General features: G+C 40.1%; 1 protein-coding gene across 4 annotated transcripts in view; it reads right to left on the bottom strand.

Moving 5' to 3' along the window:
* LOC139269995 (nuclear factor 1 B-type-like) overlaps positions 1-24017 on the bottom strand; it is a 368148-nt gene that overhangs the window by 42666 nt on the left and 301465 nt on the right. For 3 of the 4 annotated variants that reach the window (XM_070888406.1, XM_070888407.1, XM_070888408.1), the window contains 2 exons: positions 17745-17830; positions 5800-5888 (listed from right to left, as the gene is read on the bottom strand). In XM_070888406.1, the coding sequence (XP_070744507.1) occupies positions 5800-5888; positions 17745-17830 (175 nt within the window). The remainder of the gene's footprint in view (positions 1-5799; positions 5889-17744; positions 17831-24017) is intronic. The other variant, XM_070888409.1, reaches the window with a different exon arrangement.

Genomic DNA, 24017 nt, shown 5'->3' with positions numbered 1-24017 from the left:
CTCCTGGCCAGGGCTTTGCTCGATGGGAAGTCGGTGCGAATTGGCTTCTGCCTTCCCACCAAGTGAAGCTCTGTGTCCCCAGCACTAATTTGTTAATGTTTATCTCAGCAAAATCTGAACCAATGATTATCTCTTGGATTCACTTTGTGTTAAAATTGCAGCAGCTTATTGGATCAATTCAAGTGAATGATATGAAGAGATTCAGACAAAGTCACCTGACACGCGGAACTTTAATTGTCTCCAGATATGGTAGGCTATGTTAATTTTCATTTCTTACCTTGCCATTTTTTTTGTTGAGTCCAACATCTTCATCTGGGACTTCCTTCTGGACCCGCCTTTGTAAATGACCCTACACTAACTTCCTGTGTGATGGTCTCCAGTACCGAGTTCACCCTCGGACTCTGATCATTTGTCTCCCTACTCCATAATGAACTCTTTGCGCTCTCATGCCACCTAACTTCTGCAAATTTGGACCTGTAAATCTTGACATCTTCTGCGCTCTCCTTCTATTTCTCACAAAGATTGTGCACCCCACAGATGGAGTGGCCCAGACGAAGCTATTTATACAGGATTAAAGGGCTGCTCTACTAGTTCAGCAACATTCTTGCAGAAGTTTCCAACTGGCCACTGATTTAGCACACCCTAATGCACCTGCGCATCCAGGAAATGTGCAGTGAACTGAGCTGCTTCTGCAAGTTTTGTTTACAAAAAGACAAAAGTTGTAATCCCCACTTATTGCACTGCCTCTGCACTAATGCCGACAGTAGTTGTTTCTCATAACCTTTTAGAATTTTTTAAGTTATGATACTACCATTTTACATGGCTGCTTCATACATACTAGAAAGTCCTGGCAGGAAGGGTTTGTTTGTCAAGTGACAAAACATTCCTTTTCATTTAAATATCATTGAATCATTCCAACAAACTACAGTAATCATGGAGAAGTGTAGTCTGAAGAAACCAACCTGCGTGAGCTTATCGAAACCACCAACCCAGTAATATTCAATGAACAGTATCTCTGAAGTACTTAAACAGGAATTTACGCCTTTAAAGTATTTATTCGGCAAGGGATAAATTAGTTAAGGGGGAGAAATCGCAAAGTATTTTTCAATTTCTTGTTACATGTCTGAACATAGAGCTGAATAACTTGTAGTACTTGCTTCACGAGGAAGTAGACCAGTGTTATTGTTCTGTTTACTGGGAAATAGATAGAAGAGGAGTAAAATGTAAATCATGGCCCAACCAGAAACATTCTTGCATTGTTAATTCTAAAGACAGGCATACAGAATGCTTTCCTTTATTAGCCGAGGCAAAGAATATAAGAGCAAGGAAGTTATGCTAGAACTGTATAAAATACTAGTTAGGCCACAGCTTGAGTACTGTGTGCAGTTCTGGTAACCACAGTACAACACAGATGTGTTTGCACTAGAGAGGGTACAGAGATTTACGAGGTTGTTGTCTGGACTGGAGAATTTTAGCTATGAGGAAAGATTGGATAGGCTGGGTTTGTTTTATTTGGAACAGAGGAGGCAACTTTATTGAGGTGTATAAAATTATGAGGGGCCTAGATAGAATGGATAGTACAGACCTATTTCCCTTAGCAGAGGCATCAGCAACCAGGGGGCATAGATTTAAAGTAATTGGTAGAAGGTTTAGAGGAGATTTGAGGGGAAATTTCTTACCCGGAGGGTGGGGGTCTGGAACTCACTGCCTGAAAGGCTGGTAGAGGCAGAAAGCCTCACCACATTTAAATGGTACTTAGATGTACACTTAAAGAGCCGTAACCTACAGGGTTGCGGACCTAGTGCTGGAAGATGGGATTAGGCTGGGTAGCTCTTTTTCGACCAGTACAGAAATGATGGGCCGAATGGCCTCCTTTTATGTGGTAATTTTCTATGATTCTATGACAGTGGTTGAATCCCCAACTTTAAAATCAACCCTTAGATTGATCAGACTCAGCCGGAAAAAAGTATGTAACTGACAAGAATGGGACTAAAGAATAAAATCAACTATATTAGTTTATCTGAGATGTCACAACAGTCCTGTTAATTAATCTGAAGTGCTGGTCACAGAATGTAAAAGCACTCATTTTTGACAAAGAATACCACAGATGTTGATCTTAAAAAAAAATGTTCACTACTCAGTGTCATCCACAATCTTGACACCAGCTACAGCTTCTAACGTAACTGAACACAAACATTTCCTTTTCACCAACTCTCAGATTTTAGATAATTATTTGTGTACACGGGTTTTCTGAAATGTTTATTTTGTCCCAGCCTCTTGTTTCTGTATGACTTAAATAAGTTTATGAAGAGAAAATGAAGACTACATTAATGAGCTATTAACACAGTTTTTATGATATATACTGTCACTCATCTTCCTGGCTGTATCCCTTATCAAATTCACTCACTTCCCTGCATCCTTATTTCAGATAGGAGTGCTGTGTGAAAGGGCCCAGATTTATCATCTCCATTTGTTTCCAGATGGGACAACTTTAATTTAATTGTCTTGAGGACTATATTTGTTGGTTTTGAAAGTTGGCCACCTCTGCGACTGAAATCTGTAATTAGCATGGAGTGAAAACTGCGTCTTAACTGTTGTGCTGCTAGACTTCTTCCATTGATATTTTCTTCCTTAATCCATTTCCCACCATACAGACTGCTATCCCAGGCAAAGTCTGCAACCAAGTAAAGAGGTTCCACCTTAAGACCAGCTTTCACACTGCGCAGGGCAACATTGGTGTTGCATTTTGAGTTATGTTGCATGCTCCTCCTCTCCTCTCCCCCATACAGCCTCTGCCAAAGTCATCTGACAGGAAACTAAAGATTAAGTTTGTGCTACCTCAGGGAACAAAGAGCCCACAGAGCAGTGAAACGGCTTACTGCACAGTGCAAACTTTCTAATCCGTCTCGAACCTTGGGATTTGCTGGAAAGTGTCAATGCAAAGTTGTTTCTTTGCTTTAGCATTTTGTCTATGGATCATCTTTCTGCACTGTAGCATCTACATCCACCATTTCCATAAAGGTTAACTTGAAGCACCAAACATAATCGTGTGGAAAATAGACTTTATTGATTGCTATGGTCTATTGTTCCCCTTTTTTAAGTCCCTGTAGTTCAAGTTCAATCTGGAATTACATCATGTCTGGTTTCCCTTGGTTACCAGACAGCTTGCGACGTGACCATGATTAGAGAGAAACAAATAATCTTCTTTATGCATCAGCTTCCCATCTATTCAATTATAAACTTTTTCTCACAAGCACACCTCAAGTATGCAGCGTAATTAATTTATGGATTATGGTCTAAATTAGATTATCTAATGGCTTCTTAATAGATCGTTGACCCATTTCCTGTCAGAAACATGTCTAGGTGCCTTGCATCTAAGTTCCTGAGAGGAGTAATCAAGAAATTATAAATTTAAACTTATGTGAAAATTTGATGGATTCAGCTTTAACTATAAAGGATTTTTTTAATCGTGTGAGGTTTCTCGGCTACAAGTTTAAAACTTTTAAAAAAACTATCTTTGTCAACCTTTACAACTGAATGTTTCGTGTTGTGTTTTACAGCAAGTGAAAAAGTTCCTTAAAATGTTCTGTAATTCTAAATTACAATCATGAGAAGTTAAAAAAATAGGAGTCAGCAGGCTATTTAATCTACATGTTTTCAAAGACTTTGATTCAAGAGCACGAAGGCAATCTTTCGAGTCTTCCACATACAATTATTGAGTTAAACATCCTCCCCCAGAGTGTAGCATAAAACAGCTGCTTCACTGTAAGTTTAATATAAGTTACTGCAGTAACGTAAACTTACGACAGGAAGTGCTGACCCAGTACATTTGCCAGGATAGTCAAACAGAAACATTTTTTTTTTCAGAAGAAGAAAAGAAATAAGAGTATTGATGCTACATGCAAAAGGATTAACCTTTTGAGTACTAAATTTCCTTTAGCATTTTTCTCTCCATGGACCTGCTTCCCATCACCCAATCTAAGGCCTTCACTCACTTGAACAGTTAGAAATTTGGAGACTAACAAAAATGAATGGAGGGCTAGGAAGCTTCCTGCAATGTAACAAATAAAGTGAGAGGTTATTGACTAGGAGCGCAGCATTTTTTCTATGAACAGCAGTGTGATTCAACAGCAGAAATAAATGTAAGTCTGGACTAGAATGCTCAAATCACACTGACCATTTCTGCTCTATTCAGTTTAGTTTAAGTAAGACAGCCTCGTTACATGAGTGCCAATGAAACAAGCTGTAATGCACAATTCATAAAACATAGACATTACACCCGCAAACACAAACAAAACACACCTCTTGTACAATGGTAACAGGCCTCATCAAGGTACTATATTTGTAGCTTTAAAATCCTGATACATACCATCATTATATAACATAGCACACACACATAAACTCAATGGGTGAAATAAGCATAATTTGCCCTATAATTCAAACCAAAGAGTTTTATAAACAGCAATCTGGAACAAATACACTCAATACATAACCAATGGAGTGTAGTTCTATATTTTCAAAATGCTGAATTTGTAACTGTAAATGATGAAGTATTAATTTGAAAATATATGATTCTTTGGTGTGGTGCTGAGCATTGTGTAACTGAACATTTCTTCAATAATGTACAGACCCTGTGTCCCTGCTTCATGTATGTCCTTATTAAAAGGACACCAGTAGGTTAACTTTACTGCCTGGGGTCTCCCTGTTAACTTTGCACAAACTTAACAAAAAGTAATAACTTTGCTTAAAAATAAAATCAGAATTGTAACTTTTAAGACTGCAATATCCCTCCTTGCTGGCATGCATCTGTCCATTTTAAACATAATTAAAAGCCAATTTTGCTCTATGTAGAATTTAATTTTGGTTTCATATAGTTGTATTAAGTATGTTATCATTCACATTCTTTTGTAAGTACATGTACATTTCAAAATACTCTCACTTGTTTCTCTATTTCAAAAGCACATTCATTCAGCACTTGCCTTGAGACTAAATTCTCTGAGTTTGTATATTGCCTCTGTTACTCTCCTTTTTACACAGAGTTCTCCCTAAGTGGAGTCACTTGGGTCATGTACCACCTATGACGGAGGTCAATACCTAGTCTGCTCCGAGACCATTGCCTGTGCTATTGGCTAAGTGCCAGGATGTACATGGGTTGATTTGCCTTTCCTCTTGCTTTTCCAGGCCTCTGCTTGGGCCCTCCCTGCTACAGGATAGCTGAGATCAGGAACTCAGCAGCATGGGACTGGAACCTGTGTGCCACAGGTCTGGCCTCTGCTTGGGCCCTCCCTGCTACAGGATAGCTGAGAACAGGAAATCAGCAGCATTGGACTGGAACCTGTGTGTCACAGGTCTGTAACTTCACACACCAGTGCACTGTGCTACTTCACTGCAAAGCGAACTAATTATGAAAAAAAATCTATATTTAAAAAAAAAATCACAATCAAAAATGAAATGAAGTATCTCCTGAGCACCAAACGTTAAGGAGTTAAAACTTCTTCTGTAAAAACCTTACTTCAACATAACTTCAGCCTTCTTACAGTGTTGTGGACAGATGTTTTACATTTAATTCTCTGAAGAGGATGGCAGCCATGTTTATCTCAAGCAATGTAGGAAAATACAAGGAGTTTAACATTTCCAAATCCACTGTACTCAAAGTACTAGAACATGCTGAGATAGAAACTGACTATAGATTTACACCAAATAGTTTCAAACAGTCTTGACGCTGGACAACAAAGAAGAGATAATGCAGCCTCATTTTTGATATGCAGGTGTAGATTTTAGAAATATTTAAAATATTACCTTTGCCAAGCAATTCCCAAAGTATCGTCACTGGCACTGGGGTATAAATGCCTGCCGTTTTGATTCATGGTCCAGTCACAAATCCTCAGCTGTCAATTGAAACCTATCAGTGAGATTGGGTATCGAGCAGAACTAGACTCCAAGAATACATGCAAAAAATTCACTTCCATTAAGAAAGACATTAGTCTGATTAAGATGCAACACAGATTTCAATCAAGAAATATTAGAGAGTTAACCACATTGGTTCAACATTCCAGACAGAGTAAAGGTTAACAAGAGAAAAAGTTCACTTTCTGTTTCACTAAGTTTCCTTAAAGGAACTATATACACAGCTAGAACTGGCAATTCATTTCCACCAGTCCCCAAAGCCTTTACATACAGAGAAGCTACACTGATCTTGAGCAGCTTCAAATCAGCTAGCTCCTGGAACTTTGCTTAAGAGCAATATTTGGGAGAAGTAATGCCCTTTGTCTGCCTTTTTCTTCAGAAATGGCACCAAGTAAGATCACCCAGGGGTAGATTCAACTTCAGTGTCAGTACTCTAGTACGTCTTCATAAAACCTCATGGGACAGATGTGCCCCATATAGCAAACACTGAATATAGATACTGTATATAAAATCCCTGGTAAACAGTTAAGTGTGAAATAATCATATACAGAAAGAGTGTGTGAGTGAGTGAGACAATAAAGAAAGAATCATAGACTGAAAAGAAAAAAACAGAACTGACAGGGTGGTTATACCTGCCTTTACATACCTGAGACTTCACAATGCTTATTAACCTCGGATTTAAATTATTTTACTACATATAATACAAATAAAAAACTGTGTCTGACATTTTATTGACATCAAAGAAATTTGCATGCACTATCACTATAGGATGAAAAACAAACTATAGTGTGGTCATGAGTAAAGATATTACAATGCTAGGTGGTTACTACCAAGATTTCACTCAGTACTACTAAAGTAGTATGTAAATCATAGAAAGCAGTGATATTAGTAGATAAAGGGACTGGTCAATACATTTCCATGTAAACTATATTTAGCTTCTTAAACAAATTGCATGATTTAACTGAACTTTAATTTTAATTATATGCCGGCATGCTTCCTCCCAGAAGAAACTGGTTATCCCCATTTTTCAGCAATTAACGGGTTCTTTCCCAACCTTTTATCAGTGTTGGGATCCATTTTACAATTCCAGTAGAGGAAGATAAAATACTGTTATGACTAAGTGAGAGAAAAAAAGTTATTTTTTCCAAATCTTGATGTGTTTAATAATACCAGGAAGCTTGTTCAAGTCCTCGAGAAATGTCTTTCCTTTTTATAAAAGGCTTATGTTTTGGGGTCTCTAAGCACAACTCATGCTACAGTCTAAAAAGTGACATCTTCCACTGATTCTGTATCACTCATTCATTCGCTGTTTGCAGGGTATTCTTGTAGCACTGTACAATTATACTGCTTTAAAAGCTTTTCTGTAGCTCTACTCGGGGAAAGGAAGGCCTATTTTAAAAATACCTAAATTATGGCAAGCAGTTCAATATTAGTGAATTCTATAACCTGAAATGAGAGAACAGAATGATGAAAAAGATTAACAGAAAACAAACTCCTCCCCGCACCCCACACACAAAGCTGGTTAGTATTGCAAAGTTTCAGCCAAAGATCTCTGAGAGTCCCTCTACCCCGTACACATACCAAAAGTGAAAGGTTGCACAAAACAGGACAAGGTAACAGCAAAAGTTCATTGGTATTCACTTACAAATTTCCACACAGAAAACCTTTTGTTATAATTGAACCATATCTATTGGACGAGAGATGCTTTGTTTATGCTTTGTAAGACTAAAATCTCTTTCATTTATTTAATTTTTCCTTTCCTCTCCTCAAAGTGCTGACTCATGTTGAGGTACAATTGTATGGACACCTCACATGGCCACTCCTCTTGTGTGGGCCTCGAGTGTCAGCCTTAAGGCATCAGAGCCAAGCTCAGTCTTCTAGACTTGACTTTCCATATCATTGAGTTCCCAATCTCAGTCACACTAAGGGGAGGCTCCAAGTGGTTCGGGAGAGTGGAAAATTCTAAAGCAGATTAATTTTCAAGACACCTTCATATTCTTTTTGGTGTCAGTGAGGAGTGGCAACAGGCCTAACTCTTGGCCATAGAGGTACATGGCTCAGAGAGATCAGTGGACAATAAAGGAACTTGATGCCCTGCCAAGAAATATTAAATAAAAATAAGGCTCTATGACATACACTAATAATACAATCATAGCAAAAGAACTGATGGATTTGAATCTATTTGTTTAGAATGAAACAGTCATTATTAAATCAAATATATGTATCACAAAACATTCCTTTTATCTTAATATTTATTCTGTTGAATTGCAAAACATTCTCCAGGAATGAGATTTACAATTGCCAGCAAATGGAGAATATGAGACACACTTCAGAATATGTTAAAAACGTGGGCTGATCAATATAGATATATTGTATTATTCTAATGACAATATTCAATTAATACAAGGAGTCATAAGGAGCAATAAGGAACTAGAATCCTTCAAATTATATGTTCAATCCAATTCAAATTCTGATTAAAAATATTTTAATATATGCACTTGTTGCATAAAACCTTTGTACAAATGGTTTACTAAAGCTGTAGTTCTTAAATGGCTGAATTAAGAGAAATCTCTTGTGAGGGCAATTTGCACACTTTACCCCATTCATTGTGTTTTTAATGTTAATTATGAGTAATTAAGAAGGTCATTATCCTTCTATTTCATGTGTGTGAAACATACTGCATCAATATTATTAGAAACTAGGTGGTCCCGAGCTCTGGCTTTAGAATGTTAGTTGTCTATCCAGGGGTCTTGGCCCAAAATCTACTACTCTACCTTCAAAAGACAAGTTTTCATGATTCTTGGCTGGGTCACTAGTATGTTTTGTGCTGTTAAAAGAATCAAGTACTGCAAGTCTCCAATCCAAATTTAGCTCCTTAATCATGACATTCAAGCCTTTCAGTCTTTTTGGATATTTAAAATCTCTCTCTTTTCTCCTCCTCCTCAAACCTATACAGCTGCAAATTACAGGCCTCTGAAAGAAATGTGTTTTCAAATCACAACCACCACTACAATGATTTCGACTAATATACAGGAATTATATGCAGCACTGAGAGAAGCGAGTTCCCCTGGAGTTTGCACAGCAAGATGCTGAACTGGTTCCTTGATAAAAGAGGCAAGCTACCAGAAACTCTTGTGCTTAATCAATCATAAGTTGGAAAAGGGAAACCAAAATAAATATGCCCTTACTGCCACCCCCACCCCCCCCTGCCCATTTCCTGCAGATCCTGTACTTGTAACTATGTTTTTTTTTTACTTCAGCTGATTGAGAAACTATGAAGTTATCCTAAAATAGTTTACCTCCTTTTCCCCTACACAGGGGGTAAAATTATTCTGTGCGAGGGCATTAAGTTAAATGGTAGTTAACATTTTTGCCATTTTTTCCCATACTTACAGGAGAGCACAAGTTCTATGCACTTTCTGGAAGCTCATCTGAGGGTGAGTTAAAAGTAATGTCGAACTGAACAGCCAACTGGAACGTGCCATATAGCATGCTGCGCAACTATGTCCAATGGCCTTGCAGCTCACTGGACCTCCTCAACTACTTCTGCTTATTTCCCTCTTTAAACATGTCCAGCAGAGTAAGATTTGCCAGTGCACCCTCATTTCTATGTGAATTGACAGAGTTGATTTGCTCTTTCAAATGTCTCCTGCTCTGCTCTTTGCTGGTCTTCTGCCCACTTGCTCCACTCCTTCAATGCCACCTTCATAGCGACCATCGTTAAGGTGGGCTGGACGACAAATATGTGCAAGTTTGCATGTTCGCCTTTAATTGGTATTTAACAAGCCAAATAAAAAAGCTGTTGACATAGTGCTTGTGTGTTAACGTGCTTTAAATCAGTCTGTCCTAGGAGGAATTTCGGGACAAAAATACTCTAATGCTCCTTTGATCCTAATGTACTAAATTATGACACATCAATGCATATTTAGCACATGTGTTAGTTCTAACATGGAGTAATATCATACCTTTTTTAAAAAGTGCTACAAAGCAATTGTACAACACCATTAAACGTTTTAAAATTATCATTAAGCGCAGGAAATACAATAGCACTTATAATGAATATATTTTTACATAGCAGTTAAAATTTGGGTGTGGAAGATACTGGGGCCATAGTGAAGCTGATGATCCACCTACACTGCTACAATTCTGAATTACATAGCACACTTTCAAATGGTATCTCTTGCAATCATTGTAGAAAACACATTTCAAATTCTATAAATAAGCACCAAAATTTATGAAAACCCACAAAACGAATTTAAGGTAATTTGCTTTCAAGAAAGGTGGACAGAGAACGGACAGATTTTGTTTAGAGTGTTGGCAGGGGCAGGAAGTCAATAAACTTAAACAAGCCTGATTTTCCATGGACTCTCAGTATTTTGACTGCAGTTTCCTTTCCCCATTTCCTTTAGATGAAGCATATGTGGAACGTGACCCAACTTCCCTCCGACTATATCTATACATTCAGCCTTCACCTCGGCAGTCCAGTGAATTGATTTTATGTCAAGCCGTCAATCATAGCCCAAGATACAATGAGAACATGGAGCCTGTGGGATCCTGATTGTCTGCAGCACACTTCCGCCCACTGCTGAACAGTTCCCTGTGTTGTGGGGGGAGGGGGGGGGAGGGCTGTGGTACATTGGTGTGGTTTTCCATTCATCGTACTATCATTACAGCTGCATCCTTTGTAAGTACTCCGCTTCCAACAACTACTACACCGTGAATAAAAAAAATCAAGTAAGCCAAAGGCAATCCAGCAACGTGAAAGAATAGCACCAAGTCGAGAATTCGATGGCCGGTTATTCTGCATAAGTGAGTTCCTTTTAGTAGTTTTGAAGAATTAAAACCAGAAGGATATCCTTTCATGTTAATTTGGCAATAAACTGGATTAAAGACAAATGGAAGAACATGATTGATAAATTATATTACAAGGAACAGTAATCACAGAAGTATAACACTGGGCAGTCTGAGCTCTGAAACAGCCTGTCCCGAACACTCTGCCACATATCTGCTGTGGTACAGTTGTGCTGCTACAGATGCTCTCTGCAATAGCGTGACATTTTGAGAGGCACTTTCGAGAGGGGAGGGGAGTCAATTTTAGTATGTTTTCCATTTTATGCAACCAATTATACTCTGCCATCTGATGATGTCATCAATCGGGTAAACCATTTACAAACTTGGTAGAAATATCCTGGAATTTATCAGGCTATCATTGCTCATTTAAAAACTCAACTAATTCCAGTACCAAGAATCTTGGACTTCATTTCATGTTCAATCTATTAACTACAGGCTTAACCCATTCATTATCTACTATCTTCAGCTGCGTATCAATCCCAATTTGATGGGGAATCATTTTAAAATGGCCTTCTTACCAAGAGGAGGGGCTGTTAGGCAATCAGATTTAATCTTCTGAATACCTTGCATGGAGATTTCACTACCAAATGACAATACTGGCAAAATAAATGTGGAGATTTCTAATGCTGAACCAAATAATACCCTATTTAAAGTGCCTACTGGAGTGCGTAGATCAGGAGGATTCTGGTTTCATCCAAAGTGGATTCTGAAGACCAACATTGATGGAAGATCTACTAGAATTGCCTTAGCTTGTCAAAGAGTTTGGAGTCTTTCTCTTGTCATTTGCAATGTGGATTAAACCGGAAAATTGGAGGTATTACATTCTTAAAATTGTTGTAAACGGGGTATTGCAGAAGTCAACTTTTTTCATCAGCAGATTTCTCTGCTTGAATCATATTATTCTCTGATTTGTATTCATGTACTAACTACTACTGCAGCCTTCAAAGGGCTAGGCGAAGGTGAGACAAATTGGCCTGGATTTTATGGGGCCTATGATGGCGCACGCATGGTGTAAGTGCTGTGAATGGCCCCGCAAATCCTGGGTTTCTGCATGCGATACGCCGGCGCCAAAACCCGCAACTTGTGATCTGTTGAGTTTCGCTTGGACTGATGCATTGTATCCGCTGTAAATTCACTTTCACTGGCGCAGAGTTGGGCTATTTGCCCAACGAATGCCCACAAAACTGCTACATCTAGTAAAAGCAGGCGTAAGGCCCTTATTTTTACCAGCGAAAAGGTTAAAATAAATGTTAAAATGTAATTGACTTCACTTACATTTAAAATTAGTTTAGGCAAATGTTGTCCCGTTTAAAAATGTTTAATTTTCAAAAAATGTAATTTTAATTTTACATGTTTAATTACATTAATTTTGAACCTATGATCATTTATTTTTATTTCAGTGCTGTGAAATTTCATTTATTGGGTGATTTCTATTATGCTTATGGAGATTCCGTACGCAAATTGAGATAATCAGACTCCCCCATTGTGATTGGTTGGCTTGGCCCACATGATCCCAGGGACGCTTCTGAAGCGCCTGTGAAACCTGGGATGTGTGGGCCTTTATGCAGGCCTATGCATAAAGGCCCAGGGCTGGAGCAGTCCGAAGCTTCGGAGGCACAAGGTAAGTACATCGTTTTCTTTCAGTTCGGAGGCATGCGCGGGCATTAAGCCTCCGACCGTGATTTCCAGGCCTTTAAGCAGCAAGTAGAAATAAGACTATGGTAAATCCTGCTTTACAGTGTGGTGTCGTTCTGGCCTTATGGAAAAAAGTAATTATTGTGGCTTTTGTACATCTTTAGAAGTAAAAAGTAGGAAGGGGTTTTCTTACTGAAAAGGATCACCCCTGTGCTTCTACCGTAAGAGGGATAATGAACACTGACACTGTGTTTCCGATAGTTTTGAATACTGCTATGTGCCTTGTTAATGTTTTGAATCATTTTTTTAGAAAAACGTGATTCTCAATTTGAAGTCAGTATGCCTAACTTTACTGTTCAAATCTGCTGGCTTGTGCTGCAGTATAATGTGCTTGTTTGATTCCTTGTGATTTTTACTATGCGGCTGTTATTCATTTCTAATCATTACAAATGCACAATTGCTCATTAACCTGACTGCCCAATTAACTACATATACAGACAGAGCAAGCAGTGTACTGATTTTGCTTGTTGCTGTTTCGATGAGTGCAGCAGACCATTTTGTATGCTCTAATTAGTTATACATAGACACTGCAACAAGCTGCCACCAACCACCTCACGCTGCTTGATTAACCACTAAGTCACTGATGCTAGACCGAGACCATGACTATAGATTCACATCAAGATTCAGACTCCTTTTATACAGACAGATGAAAGAACTCCAAGCAGTTAGAAAACTATAAGCCATGTCCTCTCTTTATCCATGCATTCTTCTGCAAGTTCACATTATTTTGGTAAGAAACTATCAGATTCAAAACAGCAGCTTTTCAGAGACTAATATATTTGCATACTCAAACACTAAATGAACCCATATGGTTACCCAAAGTTAATAGATTGACCCTATAGAAATACACATACCTTTGTTTAGATAGATAGTGGTATTTTAATTGATGCGGTTGATGAGAGGAACATGTCAGGGGCTAGCATGTACACTCTCAAAATATTATTTGTCAATTGACATTTTCAGCCATAATATATATAGTATGCATTACCCTCTAATTTTGGTAGCTCAGTGGTGCTTGGTACTTTTAAATTTAAAGATTACGGCACACAAAATTAGCAAATATATCTATCCTCAGGGCAGTTAAGCATTTCAGAGCAACACAGCTTCCATTACTAAAGCTAAATGATGCATGAAATCTTGAATTCCGCTCGTTATAAACCATTTTAATGCACTTTTATTGAAATTAAATAGCTGTAGTAAAGAGATCCAGCTCATCCCACTAATGGCCTTGTTTAGCTTTAACTGTCCACAATTCATCTGTAGAAAAATTCCAGGTTCTCTTTGGAACACAAGCTACTCAGCAACGCCATAAGAGAGCGTATGGTCTTATGATATCATACCACAGAATTATAAATCACAACGCAAGCAGCAACAACAAAGAGAAAAGGTCAAACGACTGACGTTATTTATTTTAAGGGTCACCACCTATTAAAATATCTAGTGTTAAAAGGGCCTTTCTCCCACTTGAGCTCATTCTCCCCATCAGCTATTTTCATTCTTCTTGGCTAATATAAAATGAATAGTTAGATTTATTTTGATCCTGACTTTCTATTTTTATTCAATTCATTTTTTTGCACTGCATAAGTACAAAGCAATAAGTATCGAACACTTTGAAGCAGATAAGCAATAAAAGCTTTCTACTAAATCACATCCACTTAATATTCTGGAAAGGTTAACCCTTTGAGCACCACATACAGTTCAAGTGTCAGCATTCAATCCATTTCTGTTCACTTTGATTTTAAGCTCATAAACGACATCACTGTGTTATATGTACAAAAATAACCTTTAAAATTGTTCACTGATAAAAGTGAAGATTTCATTTTTCATTCTAAGTAAATCTTATTATTTTTTTAAATAGCTATAGAAATTACAGGGAGAGAAAGATATTTTTAATCTACCACATAAAACAGACTGATCAGTTAAAGCTAGAATGCACTTCTCCCTGATACAGTGCGATGTTGTTTTTAGTACTGGATCAGTTAATACTAGTCCAGGTACACTGCAAAAATACACGCTGCTTTGCATTAGTAACATACGTACACTGTATTTCTAGTCGATCTAGTTCAAACGAATTGATAAAAGACTATCGAAGCATGCTCCGTGATGGTTTCCAGTTAACTTTAAATATGGAAAAATTGTGTACATAAGCCTCTGAACTGACAGTTGTTTTGTTTGAGAGGGCTCAATAGTATGGAAGGGAAGCTTGCTCACGAGTTAAAGTGAAAGTGAATCAATGTTGATTATACTTTATAACTAGATATAGATCACTATAACTAGATACAGTAGAAATGTTCGCTATAGTCTTTAAATCAGTCATAGCTCATGAAGGCAATGGTAACTGTGTCTGTATGAAGTATACGAAGACCACTTCAATCTACTAAATGTTCTTTAAAATTTGAATTTGGAAATTAAGATGGTCAATTTCAAAATAATAATGTATGCTTCTGGAGGGTGGTTGCGTTCAAGGATGGTAGGGAGAGGAGGTATGGAAAGATTTCTTAATGTTTTTGCTTTTATTGATTATAAGTTGTTTTGGTGCTTTAGTGCAGATATTTAAAGTGCATTGGGAATGACAAAGTCACAGCTCTCATCAGAGACCTCATTTATTGAGGTTTGAGGTCTTGCTTCTGTATTCTGCTGAGATAGGATTTTGTTTGAAACAAAACTCTCATTATAACAGAGCTTCCAATAACAAGGTGGCTTTGTATTTGGTGTTTATGATATTCTAGGAAAAATTGACATGTTCTGAATGAGGATTCAGAAGGCCATTAATTTGTTGGGAAGGCTTTACAGACACAAAAATTGACCATGCATTGAATCCCAGGAGCTAAGCATAGTGCCCTTCTTGTCAGAACATGATCAAAATGGCTTCCATCACTTTTGCACATGATGATATCTGTGAACCAAAGAGCATTGCTCATAACCATGTATTCTTCACCAACGTGCTTTCCAGAATTCCAGTGAGAACAAAACATAGGCAAAAGAAACACGGATGGTTCCTGAATATGTAGCATCCATCAGGAGAAAAGGTGAGGTTTCCAATGAGGGGGATGTTGAGAGAGGTAGGGGGGGAGAAAACCTGAGTTGAGGCTTCCAGCAGCACTGCCATCTCTTAGAGCACTCTGCACTCAACAAGCATATATCACTGCTTCAGGGATAATTTGGGTTCCTTGTAGGACCATGTCTAAGTGACTAATAGAGGGACAGTGTGACAAAATTGACTTATTCACCCAACTAAAGCTACCCTTGAGATATTACCAGGTGCAGCTGTGTTTAAAAGTCGATTGGCCTTCTCATTTCTCCAGCACTTTTAATGTCAGCCGTTTCCTTTCGTAGCTGTCGATATGCCACTTATTTGTTTGATTGCAACACAAAAAAGTTTCAGATATGCTAATGATTTTGTTTTGAAAATCTGACTGTTTAAAGATAAAAAAGAAAAAAAAATGTGTGAATGACTACAATAAATATGATTGAGAAGGAAGGAGAGACAAAACCATTAATTAATACTTTGTGGCTTTTGTGTTTGGGCACAGGTGTTCAGAAATGAGTACTCAGGGGATTATTCTGCCAAAGAGGCCTTGGTTAAACAATAATGGACATAGGCGTGCACTTAACTGCCAACTTAATGTTGAAGCCCTCAACTGTACAGTGCTTTCTCAATTTACCACAGCAGTGCCCATTAAGTCTGCTATTACTATTCAATTGCATTTCAAAGTGTGTTTACATTTTAGTCCTTTTATAATTTTTTTTAATGGTAGAATGTTATGCTAAATACTGTAAACTTTATATAGTTCTTATCTGTCAATACTAAAGCCTCACAACACATACACCACGGCATCTTTAACTGATAACCGAGTACAGTTTCAGCATTCAAGAGAAGGGACAGGAAGATGTCTCTGCAAAGTCATGAATTACTGCTCTTTTTTTCTCAGTTGTACGTAAACCATAATTATCAACCTCATAGGTATGAATACATTTATGAGAGATTAAATGCAGGAGCAATGTTTAAAGCAAAGTGTAATCTATCGGATTGACAAAAATTCTGTTTCGTCATCAACAAGGATGCCTGCAGGACGTCTCTCAGTAGCCGTCCCCTCCTTATTATTTTGTTTTATGTTTCGTAACTGCTGGTCAGAGGTGCCTGAGGTCAGATATTTTATGTAAAACTCTGATGTGATACACAGAATTAAGCTCCAGTGGCAGTCTAAGTGAAGACGGAAGGCACTCTCAGTCAGGGCACGTGGCAATTCAGTACAGCATCCTTCCCCTCTAACTCACTCCCTGTCACCAAAGACACTTATGTTTGTTGTATGGAAGGGAATGGGCGCTGGGATCCTAACATGGCCCATAAAATTAACTGTAAAATTCTGTGCAGCTGTTGGCAGTGGCGCTGATAATTCACAGGTATGAATAGTCAAGCTTACTTTTAAATCACTCCTCTGCAGACAACCAAGGCCATCCGTCACTTCAGTGGAAGAAAACTGATGAGTTAGTGGAGAATATTCAGTGTTGTAGTGTTTCATGGAAATATTCCATTTTCCACACAGAACCCAACTCCTCTCAAAAGCTCAGCCTGGGAGCTGAGCATAGAATCATAGAATAATACAGCGCAGATGTAGGCCATTCGGCCCATCGAGTCTGCGCTGGCTCTTTCCAAGACCAATCCAGTGAGTCCTACTACCCCTGCTCTTTCCCCGTATCCCTCTAATTTTTTTCTCCTTCAGGTATTTATCCAATTCCCTTTTGAAGACTACTATTAAATTTGAATTTGAAGCGAATTTGCTGCCGAGCCCGCCTAATGAGAAAAGGTTGGTTAACTGTGGAAAATGGTTTTGTCTTATCGTTTTTAAAATCCTACAGGAATTTCAGCTGTTGTTTGCATTTCTAATTTTAAAAAAATGTTTGCATTCTTAAGTTCTTCTCCTGATCACAATAGTTAACGTGCATGTGTCGCCACCACTAAAGCAGTAAGGCTCCCTCCCCATAACAACACAGCAGCATGTAGAACAGTACAACAGCGTGATCAATCATGCTGATGTGAACCTTCACTTGTTCTGGAAATACAGTGCGCCAGTGGAAGCCATATTAGGATTCACGTTGGAAGCAAAGTTTCATAATGCTTGGGGGGTATGGTTACTCACTGTTGAAAAGAAGAAGATACGCTAACTTTTCCTCCTGATTTCTCGCTTGCTATTCTCTGGTGTAAAGGTTTAGAGATTCAGCACTGCACTAATACAATGGATTGGGAATGTTACCGCATTTAGCCAAAAAGTGAGAGGAATGGTGCTCACCTGCTGCTGGTGTAGGAAGGCTGGGTCTCTCGAGCTGAGCCCCACAAACTGCCGGTTGGCAGGGGGTGTACCTGAACCTGTGTAGGCTGGTTAAAAACAAAGATAGACAGACATTAGATACAAGGTAATGGACCTTTAAATATCATTGTAATATATAAGCTTTCCATTGCATTATTAAAGCAAAAGTTTGTATATGGCAAACTTCTCAGATATAGGGGTAAGAATATATATTTTAGTTATTCAGGAAAGCAGAACAGCCAGTGCTACCCAAGCCCATTACAAGGAGTCAGGAGGTTGTGGGTTCAAGTCCTATTCCAGGGACTTGAGCACAAAAAATCTAGGCTGACATTCCCAGTGCAGTGCTGAGGGAGCGCTGCACTGTCAGAGGTGCCGTCTTTTGGATGAGACGTTAAACCGAGGCCCCGTCTGCTCTCTGAAGTGGACGTAAAAGATCCCAAGGCATTATTTCAAAGAAGTACAGGGGAGTTATCCCCAGTGTCCTGGCCAATATTTACCCCTCAATCAACATAACAAAAACAGATTATCTCGTCATTATCACAGTGCTGTTTGTGGAAGCTTGCTTGTGCACAAATTGGCTGCCTCGTTTCCTACATTACAACAGTGACTACACTCAACAAGTATTCCATTGGCTGTAAAGCGCTTTGAGACATTTGGCTGGTCGTGAAAGGCGCTATATGAATCCAAGTCTTTCTTTCTTTCTGGGTATAACAACTTAGGTATTGCTCCTGGCAATACTAGCGGAAGATTTCTTTCCTTTATTATATACTTTCCATGAGCCATTTCTTTGAGACGTTAATTCATTTTCTTTAACGAGTTAACACCTGCAAAAAAATCGCATGCAGTGGCATGTCAGATGAACTTTGCACTCCTTAGTTTAACAAAATGAATCTTGTTGCTTTCCAATGTGACATGGCTTAATCCTAAAGATTGCCCTATGGCCTGTGGATATTATCATGGTTTAGTCATTGTCAGACCACATTTCCAAATTTCAGTGCACTTAGTGCGTTTGGATCTTCGAATACAGGGAATGGTACAATCTAAGCTCCAGAAGTTAAAGACATTGCCTGTCATGGTTTCTGCTAACTGCTGGAGAAACACCATCAAAGTGGAGCAAGGAGCATCCCTTCCTTCAGAAAAACAAACTTTCTGAACAGAACTGACTGCAGTAATGTTTAATAGAATCATAGAAATTTACAGCACGGAAGGAGCCATTTCGACCCATCGTGTCCGCACTGGCCGACCAAGAGCCTAATTCCACTTTCCAACTCTTGGTCCATAGCCCTGTAGGTTATGGCTCTTCAAGTTCATATAAAGGTACTTTTAAAATGTGGTGAGGGTTTCTGCCTCTACCACCCTTTCAGGCAGTGAATTCCAGACCCCTACAACTCTCTGCATGAAGAAATTTCCCCTCAAATCCCCTCTAAACCTTCTACCAATTACTTTAAATCTATGCCCCCTGGTTGTTGACCCCTCTGCTAAGGGAAATAGGCCCTTTCTATCCACTATATCTAGGGCCCTCATAATTTTATACACCTCAATGAAGTCCCCCTCAGCTTCTCCGTTCCAAGAAAAACAAACCCAGCCTATCAAATCTGTCTTCATAGCTAAGATTCTCCACTCCCGGCAATATCCTCGTAAATCTCTTCTGTACCCTCTCCAGTGCAATCACATCCTTCCTGTAATGCGGTGACCAGAACTCCAGAACTGCATGTAGTACTCTAGCTGTGGTCTAACTAGTGTTTTATACAGTTCAAGCATAAGCTCCTGCTCTTGTATTCTATGCCTTGGCTAATAAAGGCAAGCATTCCGTAATCCTTCTTCACCATCTTATCTACCTGGCCTGTTACCTTCAGGGATCTGTGGACATGTACTCCAAGGTCCCTTTGTTCCTCTACACTTCTCAGTGTCCTACTATTTAATGTGTATGTCCTTTCTTTGTTAGCCCTCCCCAAATGCATGACCACATACTTCTCGGGATTGAATTCCATTTGCCACTGTTCTGCCCACCTGACCAGTTAATTGATATCTTCCTATCGTCTATAGCTTTCATCTTCATTATCAACCACACAGCCGGTTTTAGTATATCTGAAAACTTCTTAATCATACCCCCTACATTCAAGTCTAAATCATTGATGTATAGCACAAAAAGCAAGGGACCTAATACTGAGCCCTGCGGAACACCACTGGAAACAGCCTTCCAGTCACAGAAACACCCATCAATCATTACCCTCTGTTTCCTGCCTTTGAGCCAATTTTGGATCCAACTTGCCACTTTGCCTTGGATTCCCTGGACTTTTCCTTTCGAAACCAGTCTGCCATGTGGGATCTTATCAAAAGCCTTGCTGAAATCCATACACACTACATCAAACGCACAACCCTCATCGACCCTCCTGGTTACCTCCTCAAAAAATCCAATCAAGTTAGTCAGACACGACCTTCCCTCGACAAATCCATGCTAACTGTCCTTGATTAATCCGTGTCTTTCAAAATGAAGATTTATCCTGTCCTCCAGAATTTTTACCAATTTTTCCACCACCGAGGTTATGCTGTCTGGCCTGTAATTACTTGGTCTATCCCTTTCTCCCTTCTTAAACAAAGGTACCACATTAGCAGTCCTCCAGTCCTCTGGCACCACACCTGAAGCCAGAGAGGATTGGAAAATGATGGTCAAAGCCTCTGCTATTTCCTCTTTTGCTTCACTTAACAGCCTGCGATACATTTCATCCAGGCCTCGGGACATATCCACTTTCAAAGCTGCTAAACCCCTTAATACCTCCTCTCTCACTATGTTTATTTCATCTACTATTTCTCACTCTTCCTCCCCAATAACAGTGTCTGCATCACCCCACTCCTTTGTGAAAACAGATGCAAAGTATTCATTAAGAACCATAACCACATCTGCCGCCTCCACACAGATTACCCTCATGGTCTCTAATAGGCCCATTACTTTCTTTAATTATTCTCTTGCTCTTAATATATTTATAAAGCATCTTTGGGTTTTCCTTGATAATGGCAGAGAGGAAAGGGAATTTGTACATTAGTTTTATGATCAGGATGAAGAATGCAGTAAATGCAACCTTTGAGCAGAGACAATGCTTTTCAAGTAGAAACGCTTCCTTCTATGTCTTTTGAAAGTCTGTTTCAGTGGAATATATGATGGGAGGGAGAGCAGAGCGTCGGTGTGAACCACTTTCTCCCTTTCATGCAGGTATTCTTTGTTTAGTTTCTGCTCTTTGAACTTCACTTGGCTTTCCAGCTTTAATTGGCCCTTTCCATATTTACATATCTAGGTAAAACTTTCAAGCAGTGTTAATGTGGCACCACAAACAGGTGATAGAAGACAGAAGACCAGTTAGCCTGACATCAGTATTAGGGGAAATACTAGAATCTATTATTAAGGATGTGGTAACAGGGCACTTATAAATAATAATAGGATTGGGCAGAGTTAACATGGATTTATGAAAGGGAAATCATGTTTGACAAATCTGTTAGAGCCTTTTGAGGTTGTAACTAGTAGATTAGGTAAGGGGGAACCAGTGGATGTGGTGTATTTGGATTTTCAGAAGGCATTCGATAAGGTGCCACACAGCAGGTTATTGAACAAAATTGGGGTTCATGGATTTGGGGGTAATATACTGGCATAGATTGAGGATTGGTTAACAGACAAAAAACAAAGAGAAGGAATAAACGGGTAATTTTCAGGCTCTTTTTCTTCTTAGGCAGTCCCTCGAAACGAGGATGACTTGCTTCCACACCAAAAAGGGATGAGTTCACAGGCGTTTCAATGAAGCACCTGATATTCCAGGTCCCGAACTACATGTTGAAGGGTGGAAGATGCCTGTGCGTGGATTTTTTTAAAGTGTGGTGACCGTTGCACACCAGCCACCACACGGGCTTGACAGAGCTAGGTCTTGGTCCAGTGGCAAGGATTCACCAAGACAAATGGAGAACAGCTCTGCTGCACGGACCCAGTGCACACACATATCGCAGTGTGGGCTGACCTGTGCTGCCCCTGAGCCCTCGCCTCTTCTGGGCCCCGAACTCGCGCCTCTCCTGGGCCCCGATCACGTCGCTCTGCAATCTCTCGTCGCTAATTCGCCGTGACCTCGCCACTCCTGCTGTGCTTACCCATGCACCAATCATGATTATGGTGACATCCAATCCAGTCGCCCTCTTCACTTTTGAACTGAAACCTTATGTATGAGCAACAGAAAGGGAAACGTGCAGAAAATTATAAATAAGGGCCCCAAGTTTCCACATGATTTGCTCCTGATTTTTAGGAGCAACTGGTGTAGAACGGAGTATCTTAGAAATCGGAATTCTCCACATTTAGTTTGCTCCAGTTCTAGTCAGTTAGAACAGTTTCACTTTGGAGCAGAATTTTTTTTCAAAAGGGGGCATGTCCGGCCACTTACGCCTGATTTCAAAGTTTCGTGAGTGAAAACTTACTCCAAACTAACTTAGAATGGAGTAAGTGAAGAATTTTGTACGCTCGAAAAAACCTTGTCTACACTTTATAAAATCAGACGTAGGTTACAAATCAGGCGTAGGGAACGAGGTGGGGGGGGAGGGGGGGGAAGGGAAGTCATTAAATTCTACAATCAATCCTTAGTTATACTTATACAAATATTATACAAATAAATCCAACCTGAATAAAAATTTATAAGCAAAGAAAAGATTAAATAAACCATGTTCCTACCTGTGTGAAAGTGCTTCAGGCAGGCCTTTCATGTTGGAGACAGGCAGGGGTGTGGCGTCAGTGTCTCGACGGCAGCGGCAGCAAGCTTCGAGCTGAGCTGCAGTGCTTGAGGCAGGCCTTCATTATCTTAGCGGCTGGCCGCGAAGAAGCAGCACCGGACGGACGTGAGGCCATTCGGCCATGGGATATCAGCGGCGTCAGTGGCTGGCCGGTAGCCGAAGAATCAGCGGACCGATGTGAGGCCATTCGGCCATGAGATAGCAGCGGCGTCAGTGGCTGGCCGGCAGCCGAAGAATCAGCAACGGACGGACGTGAGGCCATTCGGCCATGAGATATCAGTGGCGTCAGTGGCTGGCCGGCAGCCAAAGAATCAGCAGCGGACGGACGTGAGGCCATTCGGCCATGGGATATCAGCGGCGTCAGTGGCTGGCCGGTAGCCGAAGAATCAGCGGACCGATGTGAGGCCATTCGGCCATGAGATAGCAGCGGCGTCAGTGGCTGGCCGGCAGCCAAAGAATCAGCAGCGGACGGACGTGAGGCCATTCGGCCATGGGATATCAGCGGCGTCAGTGGCTGGCCGGTAGCCGAAGAATCAGCGGACCGATGTGAGGACATTCGTCCATAGGATATCAGTGGCGTCAGTGGCTGGCCGGCAGCCAAAGATACAGCAGCAGCCTTCGAGCTGTGAGGGGGACTGAGGCCATTTGGACAGGGAGAGGCAGCCACATCGACAGTTTTATATTTAAATTTGCAGAATGGGTGCTGCATTGTCAACACCATGTATTATTGCAAAGTTGAATTGGCACTCTTATTTCTCCAAACACACAGTCCTTAATTTGCATGCACCAATGCAGCACCGGTTCTGCAAGTTTAGCAGTGAAAAGCTGAACTCACTGATTTCAGCAGGTGATTTATTCAGCAGTGCTGCTAAAAGCACTCCCTCACACACAAAAATATCAATAAAATTTAATTATAAGCCATTGCAGGGTCCAAGAAACAAATCTTCACTTTTTCTGCAGTATTTTAAAAAATGGCCGAGTGCCAATGTTTGTGTGAGACTGCGCATGCGCGCATGCTCCAACGCGCACGCGCAGGGTTGCCGGCACCACGAAGGCTAATTTAAATTGTACCCGCCCCCTGCTACTTAGAAAATCGGCGCGAGTGTTAGGCTCTGCCCCCTGCTGCGAAGAGCGCGCCACGCCGAGCAGACATCGAGCTCCAAGGAGCTCGAGAATATCGGACTTTTTGTAGGCGCAGTTTTCGGCGCGAAAAACAGGCGCCCAGCTCGGAGGTGCGCCGTTTTCGCCGCGGCACGATACTTGGGGCCAAAGAGTGGAAACTGAACAGGTGCATACACCGAGAAAAGGAACAGAGTTTAACACAGGAGCACAGAGAGAACTGAAAGGAAATGTACAGAATCAGATACGGAAAGGACACACCTGAGGAACATCAAAGAAGGGATTGAAGTGGAGCACAGGCGAAGGGAGCAGCGCGAGCTGGTGCAAGAGGGCAAAGTATTTGACTATGTAGAGCATCACAGCAGCTCAACTTGG

Source organism: Pristiophorus japonicus, chromosome 1, assembly GCF_044704955.1.
Source record: "Pristiophorus japonicus isolate sPriJap1 chromosome 1, sPriJap1.hap1, whole genome shotgun sequence".
Taxonomy (NCBI): domain Eukaryota; kingdom Metazoa; phylum Chordata; class Chondrichthyes; family Pristiophoridae; genus Pristiophorus; species Pristiophorus japonicus.
Note: the sequence above shows the minus strand (reverse complement) of the source record. Positions and strands in the feature narration are given on the sequence as shown.